Source organism: Paroedura picta, chromosome 5, assembly GCF_049243985.1.
Source record: "Paroedura picta isolate Pp20150507F chromosome 5, Ppicta_v3.0, whole genome shotgun sequence".
In the NCBI taxonomy this organism is placed as follows: domain Eukaryota; kingdom Metazoa; phylum Chordata; class Lepidosauria; order Squamata; family Gekkonidae; genus Paroedura; species Paroedura picta.
The window spans coordinates 99325712-99339865 of NC_135373.1; the positions used below are offsets into that span (position 1 = coordinate 99325712).

At 38.0% G+C, this 14154-nt stretch overlaps 1 protein-coding gene across 17 annotated transcripts in view; it reads right to left on the reverse strand.

The window, feature by feature from the left end:
- Positions 1 to 1099: 1099 nt before the first annotated feature.
- Positions 1100 to 14154, reverse strand: part of TNRC6B (trinucleotide repeat containing adaptor 6B) — a 146226-nt gene continuing 133171 nt past the window's right edge. For all 17 annotated transcript variants that reach the window (XM_077339411.1, XM_077339415.1, XM_077339410.1 and 14 more), the window contains one exon: positions 1100 to 13919. In XM_077339411.1, the coding sequence (XP_077195526.1) occupies positions 13532 to 13919 (388 nt within the window). In that variant the 3' untranslated portion in view covers positions 1100 to 13531. The remainder of the gene's footprint in view (positions 13920 to 14154) is intronic.

A 14154-nucleotide genomic window follows, 5' to 3' on the forward strand; every position in this document is an offset into this window, starting at 1 on the left:
GCTTGCTGTCCTGGATGAATATCTGTGACTTTCCAGTAATTAAATGCTTATTCCTAGAGTTTGTAAGCACCTTCATTTGTAAGCACCTTCAAAAATTCTGCAGTTCTGGAGGCCTCACTTCAAAAAGGACGTAGATAAAATTGAAAGGGTACAGAGGAGAGCGACGAGGATGATCTGGGGCCAAGGGACCAAGCCCTATGAAGATAGGTTGAGGGACTTGGGAATGTTCAGCCTGGAGAAAAGGAGGTTGAGAGGGGACATGATAGCCCTCTTGGAGGAGGGCAGGATGCTGTTTCTGTTGGCTGCAGAGGAGAGGACACGCAGTAATGGGTTTAAACTTCAAGTACAACGATATAGGCTATATAGTACAACGATATCAGGAAAAAAATGGATGCTTTAGGATGCTTAGGGTTGATCCTGCGTAGATCAGGGGGTTGGAGTAGATGGCCTGTATGGCCCCTTCCAACTCTATGATTCTATTTTGGTTAATAAGTGTTGCTGGTCAAAGAAAACAGGTCAATGTAATAGTGTTTCTAAATAAATAGATTAACTGGCACAATAGTACAAATTCACTCCATTAATAAAATAGGGCCATAACAATGGCTAAGGAGAGCTGTGGAAATACTACCATTTGATTTTGAATGGAAAACACAATGACAGATTTCAGGAGATGGTGTGGACTGCATACTTTTCTCATACAAATAGCAGCAGAATCCTGAGGCTTGGGAACACGTACAGTTTTCCCCCCACCCAAAATGTGTTTTTTGTTGGTTCAACAATTCTTGTACATTGTAACTGCAGATGTTCTTAAAATAGGATGTGGCTCCATTTTGCTCTTCTTCATAGAACTCAGCTGTAGTTCTGAAAAGTTATCACTATTTGGACGCAATCAGTGCAGATAAAAGGGAAATCTATTTTCACGTATAATTTGGTTGTCTCAGAGCAGATCTTGAAGGAAGGAGGTAAAACTATCAATGTGACTTGCTAAGAGACCTGGTAACAATGGGAATTAACTACTTGTCATAGTGGTGCAGAATCCAGAAGACTAAGACCATAATGCATAGACAAGAAATAAACAAACTGACAAGGACTCACAGGATTAAATGCTTAGCAGCCAAACACATTTATTAGTCTTTCTTTTTCCAGGAACCCAAAAAATATTTTGTAGTTATAATGTAAGCAACTGAGTTGCACATAATACAATCATATTTTAAAAAACAAAAAAACAAAACAAAAAAGCCGTTTAAAAGCAAAAAAAAAAAAACCTTCAGAAAACATAATATATGTATTACACCATCTCTCAATTTCAATGAAATGACGACGACTTAATTCCTTATTACTCTTTAACTTGTCACACTCCAATAAAACATCACCCTTTTGTTGGTTTGAAATCCAGCATGAGAAATACAGTACCTGCTATGGCAAAATACACATAAATGCAACGTTTCAGCTTATTTGTACATTAGTAGAGTTTAAACATTTTATTGTCTTTTTAAGTGAACCAGTGATTTTAAGTACCACTAAACTAAAATAAAAATAAAGAGAGGGAGAAAGGGAGGGCAGCATGCCACGTAAGAGCACATAAAGTGCTGAGTTTCTGTGTCCATGTGAATCCATAAGATAAAAAGTAAACTGAAACAAAGTAGATATGGGAGGAAATTAAGATTATGCTCTAGTATGAAAAAACATATTGTGCCTTTTCCTATTTTCCACTGCACTGTACTTTGTGGATGCTCAACAGACAAATGGAGATGGGGAAGTTACTTCAAGTATACGGAAAAATACTTATAGGTATATCTTGCAAAAAAGCCTCAATACATGTATCCACTAGTACGCCTGCTCGGTGAAGGGACATTTAAGCTTGTACCTTCGTATTATCTATTTATGTGCAAAAGTAGGAAAGCTGCCTTTTCTAATCCAGATGTTTTGGGCATGAAGAATTATTTTGCTTCACAGATAAGGCTTAGATGGAGTTACACCATTCTTCCATTTCCTTTCAACATTTTCTACCACACGGCTTGCTCATCAGAAATGAAGCAAAATTCATAGGACTGTTCCTTTTCCAGATCAGTTCTGTGTAAACATAGCCCCCTAGGAGCCCTGAAATGAAAGCAGCATTGCAAGTCTCTATCTAAACAGCAGAAGCTAAAGTAGCTCTAAATCCTTTACGGCTTTCTCCTTCCCACCTCAAGATAAATGTTTCTTTTTAAATTGGAAAATGCTAATACATTTTCTAAAGGAAGCAGTGCAGAATGATTAGTAAAGCAATTTCTGTGTTTTGTATGTGTTAGGTGTTTTCCCTGGCTGGTGGAAGGCAGAATATAGAATGAGCATTCACACTCACAGATCCTATGGGCATATCACATCAGATTTGATCTTTCATTACTAGAAGTTGTACACAGGGATCAGAAGCAGCAGGGCTGCTTCCTGAGGAGCAAAGGATAGAAAAGACCAGGAGAGCATCCTAAGACTGAAATAAAGAATAGGACCAAATCTTAGGTTTTCCAAGGTCAGAATCCAAATCCTGAAATCAATATGCACATCCCTGAGATGCACTTGAAAGCATAAAGAATGACTACATTATGATCAGGATCACAAAAGGGAGAAAAGTAGCAAAGGCTCCCTGATAACTGTAAGACTTCACCAAAACCTCTTCTTTAACTACCGCCCCAAAGATTTTGGGAAGGTTGTAAGGCATATTCACAAGCAGCATATATTAATGAACATCACTATCTTTTTCTGTGTTCTGTTGGCATACAATGGCTTGTGTGTACTGGGAAATTGAGGCAGCATGTTTAACACATTTTTACAGGGATGGTATCTGGGATAGTGCCTCCTTCCCCCTCCTGAAGCACTACTGAACAAATCGTGTAATTTTACAACCCTCATACAAACTGTACAGTGACTTTTCTTTTTGTTGTTCTTTCCCAATGGCAAGAAGAGAAAGCCGCCCCTTCTGGTATAGGATAAATCTAGCTAATTAAAAACAAGGGAAATAGACATGCTACATCCCACATATAGATTGCCTTTGATGACAAATTCAAAGTATTTTCTTCTTGAAAATGCATCTATTAAAGACTGGCATTTCTATTTGCTAAATGTGGAAGTCAATATGAAATGCAACTGACAAAGGGGAAGGAGATGATAAAGTAGTGTGTATAGTTCAACTCTTAACTCCTTCCTAGTTGCTGAAAATAGTTAAAAATTATGAGTTTCTGATGGCTTTAAAATAATTATAGTTTCCTTGCTCTCTCCAACAGCATGGGAGAGAAGCATCTTGCTATTTACATTTCCATCTCCATATATATAATATAATAATACTTATAAAAAAGTACTTTTTCTTTGAAGCACTTTATAAAAACATTAGCCAATCCTCACAAAACCCCTGTGAGGTAGGTTAAGTATTATTATCCTCATTTTACAGATGGGGAAACTGAGGCAAAGTTTATCTTGCCAAGGTTAAAAGAGGCTAGAGTTAGGAGTTTCAGCCTCTCAATCCAGTCTTCAAATTACTCCAGGCTGCTCTTCAGAGGCAATGTCCAGAAAGAGTATCATCTCACTAATGATGAAAAACAACACAATGTTTCTGAAAGACTGGTTACACTAAAGGTAAATATGCACCACGAGGTATTTTGTGACAAACAGTTGAAACATTTTTAAAGGCAATCTATCCAAGTAGAATCCCAGTAAGATCACATCTACAAGGCAAGTATGCATGTGAGAATGAATGATCAAGTCTATCGTTCATTACAGTACTGTGAACACCAACAAAAACTGCTGTATGGAACACTGATTTACAGGTAGGAGAAACTCTTGGCTGTGATACTGCATTCAAGATAATGCCAAGATGAACTAAAGCAGTTCACAACAAACAAAAGAAACAGTCAAGGCAATACATCACCATTAACCCATAAAGCAACCTCTATATTCTGGAGAGAAGGATGTGAAATATATTTGCCTTTTACAGCAGCTTCCTGCTGGTAAAACAGGACAGTTAAATCCAGAAGGCTTTTTAAATTTGTTTGCATTCTACACTAATCATGAATTTACCCTCATGGTTAGTACTACTGCCTGCCACTATTTCAATTAGTAGTAGTACTAGCCCACGTAAGTTGTACAGCTTTGGACAAGGAGAAATTAACAGTGTCAGTAAAGTGTATATTCTACAGAAATTCCTGGCTGGTACCGGTATTAAGAGTTGCAACTATCATGGGAACTGGCAGAAAAAAATTAGGGAATAAAGTTTGGTAATGCAAAAGGGGAGAAGCCACAGTTCAACTCTCCTGAGAACCAAGGGCAGTTATAGAGAGCAAGTCCCAAACGACAGTGCTTGAGGTGCCATTTCCTGAGGTTGAAGAGAGGATGGAGGAGGAGCTGTTGGTAAAATCTCTCCTTAGAAAAAACAGGAATATTTCGTGTCATGCTGCTGGTCCTGATCTAACACTGCATGGCAAGAATGCATAGTCCTGCAGAACATTTGAAGCCAATCTCATGCCTTTTTATCCCCAATTTACCTAGCAATGAAAGAAACCAACTTCTGAAAAGACAGGTTCCCAAGAGACCTCCAGTGACATCAACTCTTTGTTCCTACACAAACATGGGAATTCAATGGACACAGAAACAGTTTCAGCAGTTTAAGCAGGGCTGTCTCTTCCTCCCCCGAACCCTCTCTGGCTGAATGCATAGTTTACAATTCACTTACAAGATAAAGAAGCAATGCTGACCACATATGGGACCTTTTTTGTTGTTTGTTTGAAAAAAGAAACAACCTCTTCTTAAAGTTCAGTATCAAAATTCACATTTGCATAATAATACATTTCAAGGCCATTAGAGAGGAATGAGAGCAAAGCAAAGAAAGCTGCAGCATCTCTCCTCTTTTTTTCCCTTCCTGAATGGAGCTGAAGAGAGCCTGCTGGAGCTTTCACTTGAGAAAGGAGCTGAGGTGCTACAGCAGCTCTCGATTTTGTACACCTTTGATTTGATGTGGGGAGGAGAAGAGGTGGACTATATATGTCAGAACCAATGAAAGGAGACACTGCAGATTCCCATGTTTAGCTACAAATAGTTTCAAAGAAACAAAGAATAGATTTATATTTTTAAAAAACCTTCTTCCTCACCATTTCAAAAAACATCTTATTTTCTTGTGTAATACCCTGTTCATTTAAATGGCAACATTAAGTGTGCTAGAAGTTATAGGGTAGAATTTTTTTTTCTATCACCAGGACACTAACAGAGGGCAAAAGTGTGCCTAAACCCACAAATGGCAGAAGCTACAAAATACCTTCGTTAACATGCATAAATGTGTCTCAAGCATCATTGTGTTTCAGTTTTCCAGTGCTTTAAAAAAAAACGTTAAAGCAAGCCACGTACACAAACATAATAGATACATAATACAGATAACAATTTCAACCAGCAACTGAAAGCTAGCCTAAATAATGTCAACGTATGCAAATTACATCCCATCTACACCTGGATACATCTGCCATACACAACTGCATAACGCGCAGCTTAGAGACCAGCCCCAAAAGACACTGTTTGTCAAAAGGTACCAGCAGGCTGGAATCTTTGCATCTGACCTTTAGAGAAAATAAACTGACCATAATCTCCCCCCTGTCCAGTTCAAGTCATCTTGAACTGACATTCACGTACTCACAAAGGCACATTCAGAGATACCACATTTAACTTACTGCTTGTTTAAAACCAAAGACCAAAAATAAACAAAATACCCACAAGGGAATGTTAAGCGCTTATATCCCGAATCCCATACCTACTGACTCAGCAAAAAGCATCACAATGTATCATTTTGCAAGACCCTACTCTACCTTCAGAAGGTATATATTTCTTAAAGAAGTTAACTCCTCTTTTTGCATAAATGATTTTTTTTGTTTTCATTTTTGGCTTACACAATTTGGAATACAGCACACCCTCACTATAAAGCTCTGTTGTAAGGCTACTCCCTAAAGTAAGGCTGCTCTACCTTGGCTCCCTTTCATTTCCTTTTGCTCTGTCCCCTCCCACCCAAACTGCAAAGTACTCAGCACTTTTTACATAGTAAAGGAGGGTGAGCCAATCTGGCTGGGATAAGGGAAGAGAAGAAAAGCACTTGATACCACAACCAATGCCAAACACACACACACACACGCGCGCGCATACACAAAATAAATCCAGCTAAGCAATTTTTGTATAAGGAGAACCCATAGTTAAAAAGGTTTAATACAGAAAACATCCATTTATTTTTCTTGGTTAAAATGGTAAAAATGAGGAATTTAGTTTTTTGAATGCATTGATTGGTACACTAAGATGAGGCACTAAGCGCTTCAATGAAACACTTCTTAATTCAACACTGCCCATTTGTGTTGTTTATTTATGGGAAGTTCCCCCATCTCCCTATTTTCTTCTGTTTCACACACAACCAATTCAGTGTCAAAATATACCCACAGGCTGCCTGGCACAGATATTTAACTTTAAGAATCTGGAATGTGCTGGCTTGTGTTAAATGGATGGCTGTCAGGCTCAAGTAAAAACACATTCCAACTCTATGGATTAAATAACAGTAAGATTCTTCAAGGAACTAACTCTAGCTATCCCCATTAACTACTCTATGAAGAGTAAACTGGCTCCTAGTTGAGGTTAATTCTTTTTATCCTTCTATGGCCCATATTACAGAAACAAGGATCAGATATGACCACATCGTAAGGTTTATGGTCTAAATGCTCTCCCAGTGGTGCAGAAACTGTTTATTATCAATGAATAGATCCCATACAATTGAGCAAATCATTCAGCTAGTGTGGACAATACAGACAGTACGTCTTCCCCAAAGAATCCCACATGGTTGGAATTAATATGTAGCTAACACCTTTCTTAGTCTGACAGTTGATAAGTACTTTAGTGAAGCAGGCCAGTCAAAAGCACTGGTTAGAACTTCGTTCTCCTTTGTAGCCCAGGAGAGGGAATCATCCCTTTAGTTTGGCTATTACTGATTTTAACCAATAGTCTTCTCACCCTGCCTTGAGCACTGCAGGCTCCCAGAACCTTGTATGTTTAACAGTTGCATGACCAAAACTGTAGGGATCTGATTCAAAGATGTTGCATTTTTGCAGTACTTCATTGTACAGGGTTTCAGACTTTGAGACAGACTGCTACAGTACGAGATTTTGCAAAATGCCTGCGAAGTAGATTATACAGTATTAGGTCTTTGCTGCCCAAATCTTGTATAGATGACAAAGAGACCTGAAGCTGCATCCAACATCTCTCTTCTACGAATTATGGAGCTGTCTTTTAACATAAGGAGCCTTGCGCTTAGGATGCCTCTGGAGCTGGAAGACTCCATTGGTAGCAGAACAGGACATTAGGATTCAGCCCCAAATTATGACATCTATAGTTTCATTCTGTTCATTTCCCTTCAACTAATACAATCCAGATCAATGTACACTGCAGAAAGCATGCATCATTTTGGGTAGCATTTTATGATCTGCAGGCAGCTTATTGTTGTATGTATATAATAAACAATAAATTCCAGCTAAATGGAACCTTCCCAGAGAATAACAGTCTGTATCTTGAATGGTCATTACTAAAATAATGCTGAAAAATTTTAAATGAAAACTCAGATTACATTGAATTGAGCATTTTAATGGAATGCAGGTGTGCTGGTACTTGTATTAATAGCACCATCTCTCTTCAAACCTGCAAGCCCCTTTTTCTGTATGTATATAGTTCTTAAGAGAGCAACTATAATTTGATTCCAGGGAGAAGAGTTAAAGTATATATACATTACGTTCTCAATTAGGGTGGTATTATGAGTTTCTATTTTATATTCTGGTATTGACAGAAGTGGCCCTAGAATGAAAGGAGTGATTCAAAGCAGAAAAAAACTAATTTATACAGTACTGTTAGGAAGCACAATAAAGGCGTAAGATAAAGATAGGGCAATGCTTGCTTATGCAGTGGAGAACATAAAAAGAGAAACTTGGCTTTAAAGCAGTGATAACACTTATCACATCCATCCGTTCAAGTGCCTGCAACTGAAATAAAAATGGAAATGTATACCTATACTGATAAATATATTTCAAAAACTGCAGAAAAGGGATACCCCTATGGTAAATCAGGTTCTAATTTGGCTAAAGCAGCTAAGGTTTACAGTGAGGTTTAGTTTCACATGAAATGGCAAGGGAAAACATGCTTCAAAGTCTTTCTTTTAAAAAAAGGAGCCAAGGACCAGGAAATCCTCACAGCATCCATTTATACAGATGTGCTAGGAAAGACTGTCCAAGTGTATCAGGATGCCATATTAAGCAGCCTTACAGGAGTATGTCATAACATTATTATAGGAAGGCCAAACCCATTCAAATCCAGTTCTGGAACCTGAGAAGGTAGGCCATATTTTAAGCAGAGAGGAAAACCACCTGAAAAACCTGTGTTGCTGTGAGAAAGAAGAGCAACAGTTATGCTGGTTTTTCTTTGTGAACGAAGCTGCAGATATAGCAAAAATTTTGCCAAGTCTATAATCCCCTATAGTGCTTTTGTCTTTTTATGTAGAGAATAGAGAAAAACAAAATATGTTAACATTACCCATTCACATAGCTTCTGAAAACTTTTTCTCTAATTAGTGTAGTTTCTGATTCCTTCTTGAATCCATATTGAACCACTTACTGTAAATTCTTTCTTGACTTGCCTATCCATGTTCTTCAGTATAGTCTGCTACTTGTGCTTCTTGCAAACCTCACACTGGCCAGAAAGTGTGTTTCAGATACAAAGCAGAAACAGTATTTTCAAAGCTGTGTTCCTAGCATGATCCAAGATGACAACCAAACATTTCAGATGTCCAGGGATGGAAGGTTATCAAGATTTACTCTAATGTATTGGTTGACTTTTAAAACAATGTGACTCAACAACTTTAATCTGCATAGGGTGAAATGCTTGAGAGGTAAAAGATTTCTTCAATATAGCATGACATACCTAGATATTTATGGCTCTCTCTTCTTCAGCAATTGCCAGCTAATGTATTTGCCAAGTAACAGATTTGACCTGATTTTAGTAAAAAATAATTCTGAGAGTCTATCAGCCATAAATAGCATTTATAAATAGCTTCCTTCCTAAAAGAAAAAAAGGAACCTTCTCACTGATTGACCACATTTGGAATCAGTTGGTCATCTTTTTAATGTGCACTTGATGAAAACAACACAACAGACAGCTATAAAGAATGGCTAACACCAAAGAGCACTGTATTACAATTCCCCCCATACTGAGATAAGAAAATATGAATTCAATGACCAATGGAATGCAGCATGAGGTTTTTTTTTTTAAATTATCAGAACACCGATCAGGTAGATGTAATTGGAGGAAAATACTCTTGAACTGTACTTGACACGTTCTGGTAAACTACAATTTCCAAAACAAAATACAGATAATGCATGAGGATGCCCTTAGAGTTTCCAAGAAAATAACATTTACACAGCTTTGTATGTAACCCATTGCATGAAAGGCCTTTGAGGCATTTACAGAGAATGCTCAGAGCAATCTTTAAAATTTAACAGGAAAATGGGTTCAGTCATTTCCTTGGAATGACTGGACTGCATGTGTCCTTCCAACTTTTTAGGATGCATGGGTATATTACAAAGGCACTAAAGTGGTTTTGTGATCTCATTCTATCTAAAAAAAACTTCAAGCAGATTAAATCCTTCCCTTTCTGTGCTGGGAGCTAGGGGCTATCCATCCCAGAACAGAGCTTTAGTAAACTAGTTCTCAAAAGATGGGAGTCCTGATGGCCGGCACCTATGGCTAACTACCTTTCCTTCCCCACATTCCAAAACTTCTATCTAAGCATCTCTGGCCAAACAATGAAGAAAACAAATATCAAAATGATTAAAATTAACCAGTAGCCAATTCCCCACCCCCCATACACTTCACTGGATTCTTCCATAGTAATTTCTCTTTCTCCTTTACTAGTTTAAAATGAATACAAGTTAAAACTGCTCCATTACTTGGATGCCATAAAGATACTGCTTTTATATAGCACTTATAACTTTTAAAAGCAGTTTCAAGAAACACGATCTTTTATTCCAAACCTCTTCCTCTTAAGTGTGTCTGACTTATTCATTCAAACCAAATTGCATTTATACATATATATATTGTTTTTTTGTTTTGTTTTTCTTTTGTAAAAAAGGTGCTTGGAGGAAGATTTCATGTTAATATTCACTGTGAAATAACTAGGTGATTACAGTTTCATTCACACACAATCCTCTTCTCCATACAACTGCACACACACTCCCACTTGAGATTAAGCTCTACAAGTATAAATCTTCTCACAACTTGGACTTTTAAGGATATAATGACTTTTTGTTGCTGTTATTGAGAATTTTTTTGTACTCAATTTGTACTTATGTTTAAAAATTTGATCCCCAGTTTTGACAACAATTGAAGTTTGTGTGTATTAGGTTTTGTTTTTCAATTTTTTTTTGCTTTTTGTAAAGAAAAAAAATTAAACTTTTTGAAGATTCAGGAACTTGTAAAAGTTTAACAACAAAGAAACAGCCACCTATCTAGGATAAGGTTAAATAAACCATCTTCAAAAACTGGCTTCCTACCCTAGAATTCCTGAGAATGCTTGCAAATTTAAAGCAGGAAAATAAATGTTAAACACAAAAACACTGTTAAATGCTCCCAGAGTTAGTCTTCATCTTTATATATATATATGTGTGTGAGAGTGTACACACACACACACACACACATATATGCGCACACAAACTTTTTGGTCTTTTTTTGTAAGTTTTATTTTTTTCCCTTTAAGCTTGTGATGGAAGAACATTTTAGCTTTTCATTTTTAAAAAATAATTTCAAATCCCTCATTATGTCTTGTAAACAAGAGGGGCTCTAGCACCCGGCTTTCACCGTAGTATAATGAACTCAACAGATCCAAAGTGCAGGCAAAGGGACCATAGGGCAGGAGAGAGTGGTAACAGTTGCGAACCAGCCTGTGTGTCAAGTCACATGTTGGAACACATAGCTGCTTATCCAGACCATGAGGTGCTGCATGTTCTTCTAGCTCAGGGCTTTTTCTATCATTTATCCTGCATGGTTTCAGCACTGAGGCCCAAGAGACAAATACAGCTATTTTAGGAGCAGGCATGTTTAATGGCCAGAAGAAACCCAATTGTCAGGAACTGGGAAAAAACATATTTTGTTTCAACAAATGAAATTGGATGACAGAAACAGAAATAAGGGAAAATGCTTTTAAAGGTCCACATAATGTGCTGCAGATGCTGAAATTTAAGTACACACACCTGTCTACATTCATCGCCACCTGGACTTACTATGTAAAAAAACAAAAACAGGCAGATGTAAATGTAGCATTCCACTTATTCAATTGTCTTTGTGATATTGGGTTCATTACATACAGAATCCACACATTCTTTCTCCCTTTGGACATGAGTGTAATGAATTTTGCTGTACCTGCTGTCAACCTTACATTTATATACCAGATATTACTGTATTTTACAGTGAAAACGGTAAAGGAGAAAGACACTTCTGCTGGGATACCATACAATATGATCTGATACTTCTAAGTGTTGCATTAGGTAAGTATCTGCTGGTACAGAATATGGCAGCACTTAGTTATTCAAACATAAGCAGAGCTAGTGAAAAGCCAGAGCTACGTTCTAACACTTCAAAGAAGAATGCCTGAATCTCCTTTCCTTTCCTTTCCTTTCCTTTCCTGTTCTGTTCCTCCCTGCCCTTCCCCCAAACTGCTTTGTGTAAAGGCAATGTTTGCTACAACTTTCTTCACAACAAGCAATTCTATTCCCAGTGCACACACTGGCAAATCTTCTGAATTAATTATAGATCTTCCCTATCCTGCCCAGAGTACTACTACACTGATGTTTTTTTTAAAAAAACAAAAAACAAATCAACACAAACCTCTCTTTTAAATACAGACAATAAAAAGCAACAGTACAGGGAAAAGTAAAAATAATAAAGGTGCAATACTTTATAAACAAAAGAAGTCTTTGCTAGTCATATGCCTGCCTAAGAAAAACTTAAGCAAGACATACACAGGAAAATACACAGAGAAATAAAAACACTCAAAGTACACACTGGTTTAAGAACATTCATAAGTAAACGTTTCTGTCAGTGATGGTCTGGTGCTGTAATACACCTAGGCCTGGCACAGGTAACGCTCACCGTGGAGGAAAGAGAACAAAAGTTGCTGCATGAGCTTTCACAATATGAGACAGGCCAGCAAACTACTGACATTTTAGTTTCAACACAAACAGCAGATCATTTAAGAAATACAGTTAAGCCTGGATTTTTGGTGGGTTTTCCAGAGATAGATAACAATCTTCATATACAGACTTTAGAAACAGGTATAAGATTTGCTTTTTTTTAAACAACCATAGAAGCCTCAACCATTACACTGGTCTTTGTCACAAAAAAATATGCGATGCCCTTTCCCTCTGGTCTCCCTGGAAGGAGAAAGGCTTTGTCATAAACATAAGCCTGGGTTCACAAACAAACGAAAAATCTCATTTGAGACAAGAATACACTTCTAGGAAAAACAGAATTCCCTTCAGCAAAAACATCCCCCCCCCAATCCCTGGAAACCCCCACACTGGCACCCTTTCACCAAATCCTTAGGATATGGCAGTGTGTTGCTCTATGACAGGGTCAGACAAGATCCATACTGCACTGAATGCCCTGCTAAAATAAAAATACCACCAACTGACAGATTGTTAACAGGTCAATTTGATTTTGCATCAGTCACAGGCACCATCATAATTAAGTTTAAATCTAGTCAGATAGGTTGCTGACCAACAGCAATGCAGCTTTCCAAGACAAATGCATACAACCGTACACACAATCATGTGCTCTCTCTCTCTCTCTCTCTCTCTCTCTCTCTCACACACACACACACACATGCACAGAAACACACATACATGGGCAGTTACATGTGCCAGAACATACTGGTATATATCAACCAGCCAATCACAAAGTGTTTTTTTTTCCTTTTTTGTTTTTTAAAGTGAGGCTCCGTCAAGTCTTCCCCTCCCACCCCACCCCCCAATGCTTTTGAATCCCACCCCGTCCCATCCCAACATGGTAGACCTAAGGACGGAAACACACCCAGTGCAAACAAAGTTAAAAAGCTATTTTTCAGTATATATGTTTCTTAGCAACAACTTCCGTATAACATGAAAAAGTGAAAAACTAGAAACTAATTTTTTAATTTTTTTTTGTTTAGATTTAAATGGTATGTGTACTTGCTTCACATTGTCTTTCTAAGTTGGCGTTCATGATTCAAGTATTTCAAGAGTGATATGTTCTCTTTTTGGATTCATATTCCAAACGAAAAAACTGAAGTTATAAGGGAGGCAACTATGTGCTCAGACAGTCCTGTCAATGACCCACCTTTTTTCTCTCTCCATTTTCTTTTTTCCTTTTAAAATGTATTTATTGCAAGTTGAAAAAAAAGAAAAGGTCAAGTTAGTGCTGCTGCTGTTCCAAAAAGGTCACGAGGTCAGAGTTGAAAGTTTTAAGTTCAGATTGAATCCGACCCTCCGCCTAGAAGGTCTCCAGGTAGTAAGGGAGCAGGGCTTCCCATCCTGTGGGGATCTTCTACGCTTTGAACCCCCCACAAACTTGAAGAATAGCTTGGGGGGCCCCATAATGAAGCACCAGCAAGGTCACCCCCACTGCTGCTGCCACCACCGCTGCTCCACTGCCCAAGCCCTGTTGACCCACCAAAAAGATTCAAAGCAGGTCCAACTGGATCTGTCTGATTCTGTCCTGTCTCTAGAGACTGCCAGCCTGCTGCAGGTGCGCTGGGTGTTGCTGCAGGAGTAGGAGGCTGAGCTTGTGTCAGAAAGCGACTAACCTCCTCGTCTGTGGCAAACTCAGCTAGGATGGTAGTGTTTCCCAAAACGCACCTACAAAAACAAGGGGATAGAGTGAGGAGAAACAAAAAACAAATTCAAGCATCTTAAGTAGAACTGACAGGTTCAAAAAAATTGCTGAGAAAACTAACAGAAAAAATCTGTGTACATCCATGGTATCCCTTTTTATTTTCAACTTCTCTAAGAATCCTTAGTATTTCCTAAGCAGTCACAGACAATTTAGATCATGCATGTCCATGAGAGAGGGAAAAACCATCAAACGTCAAAC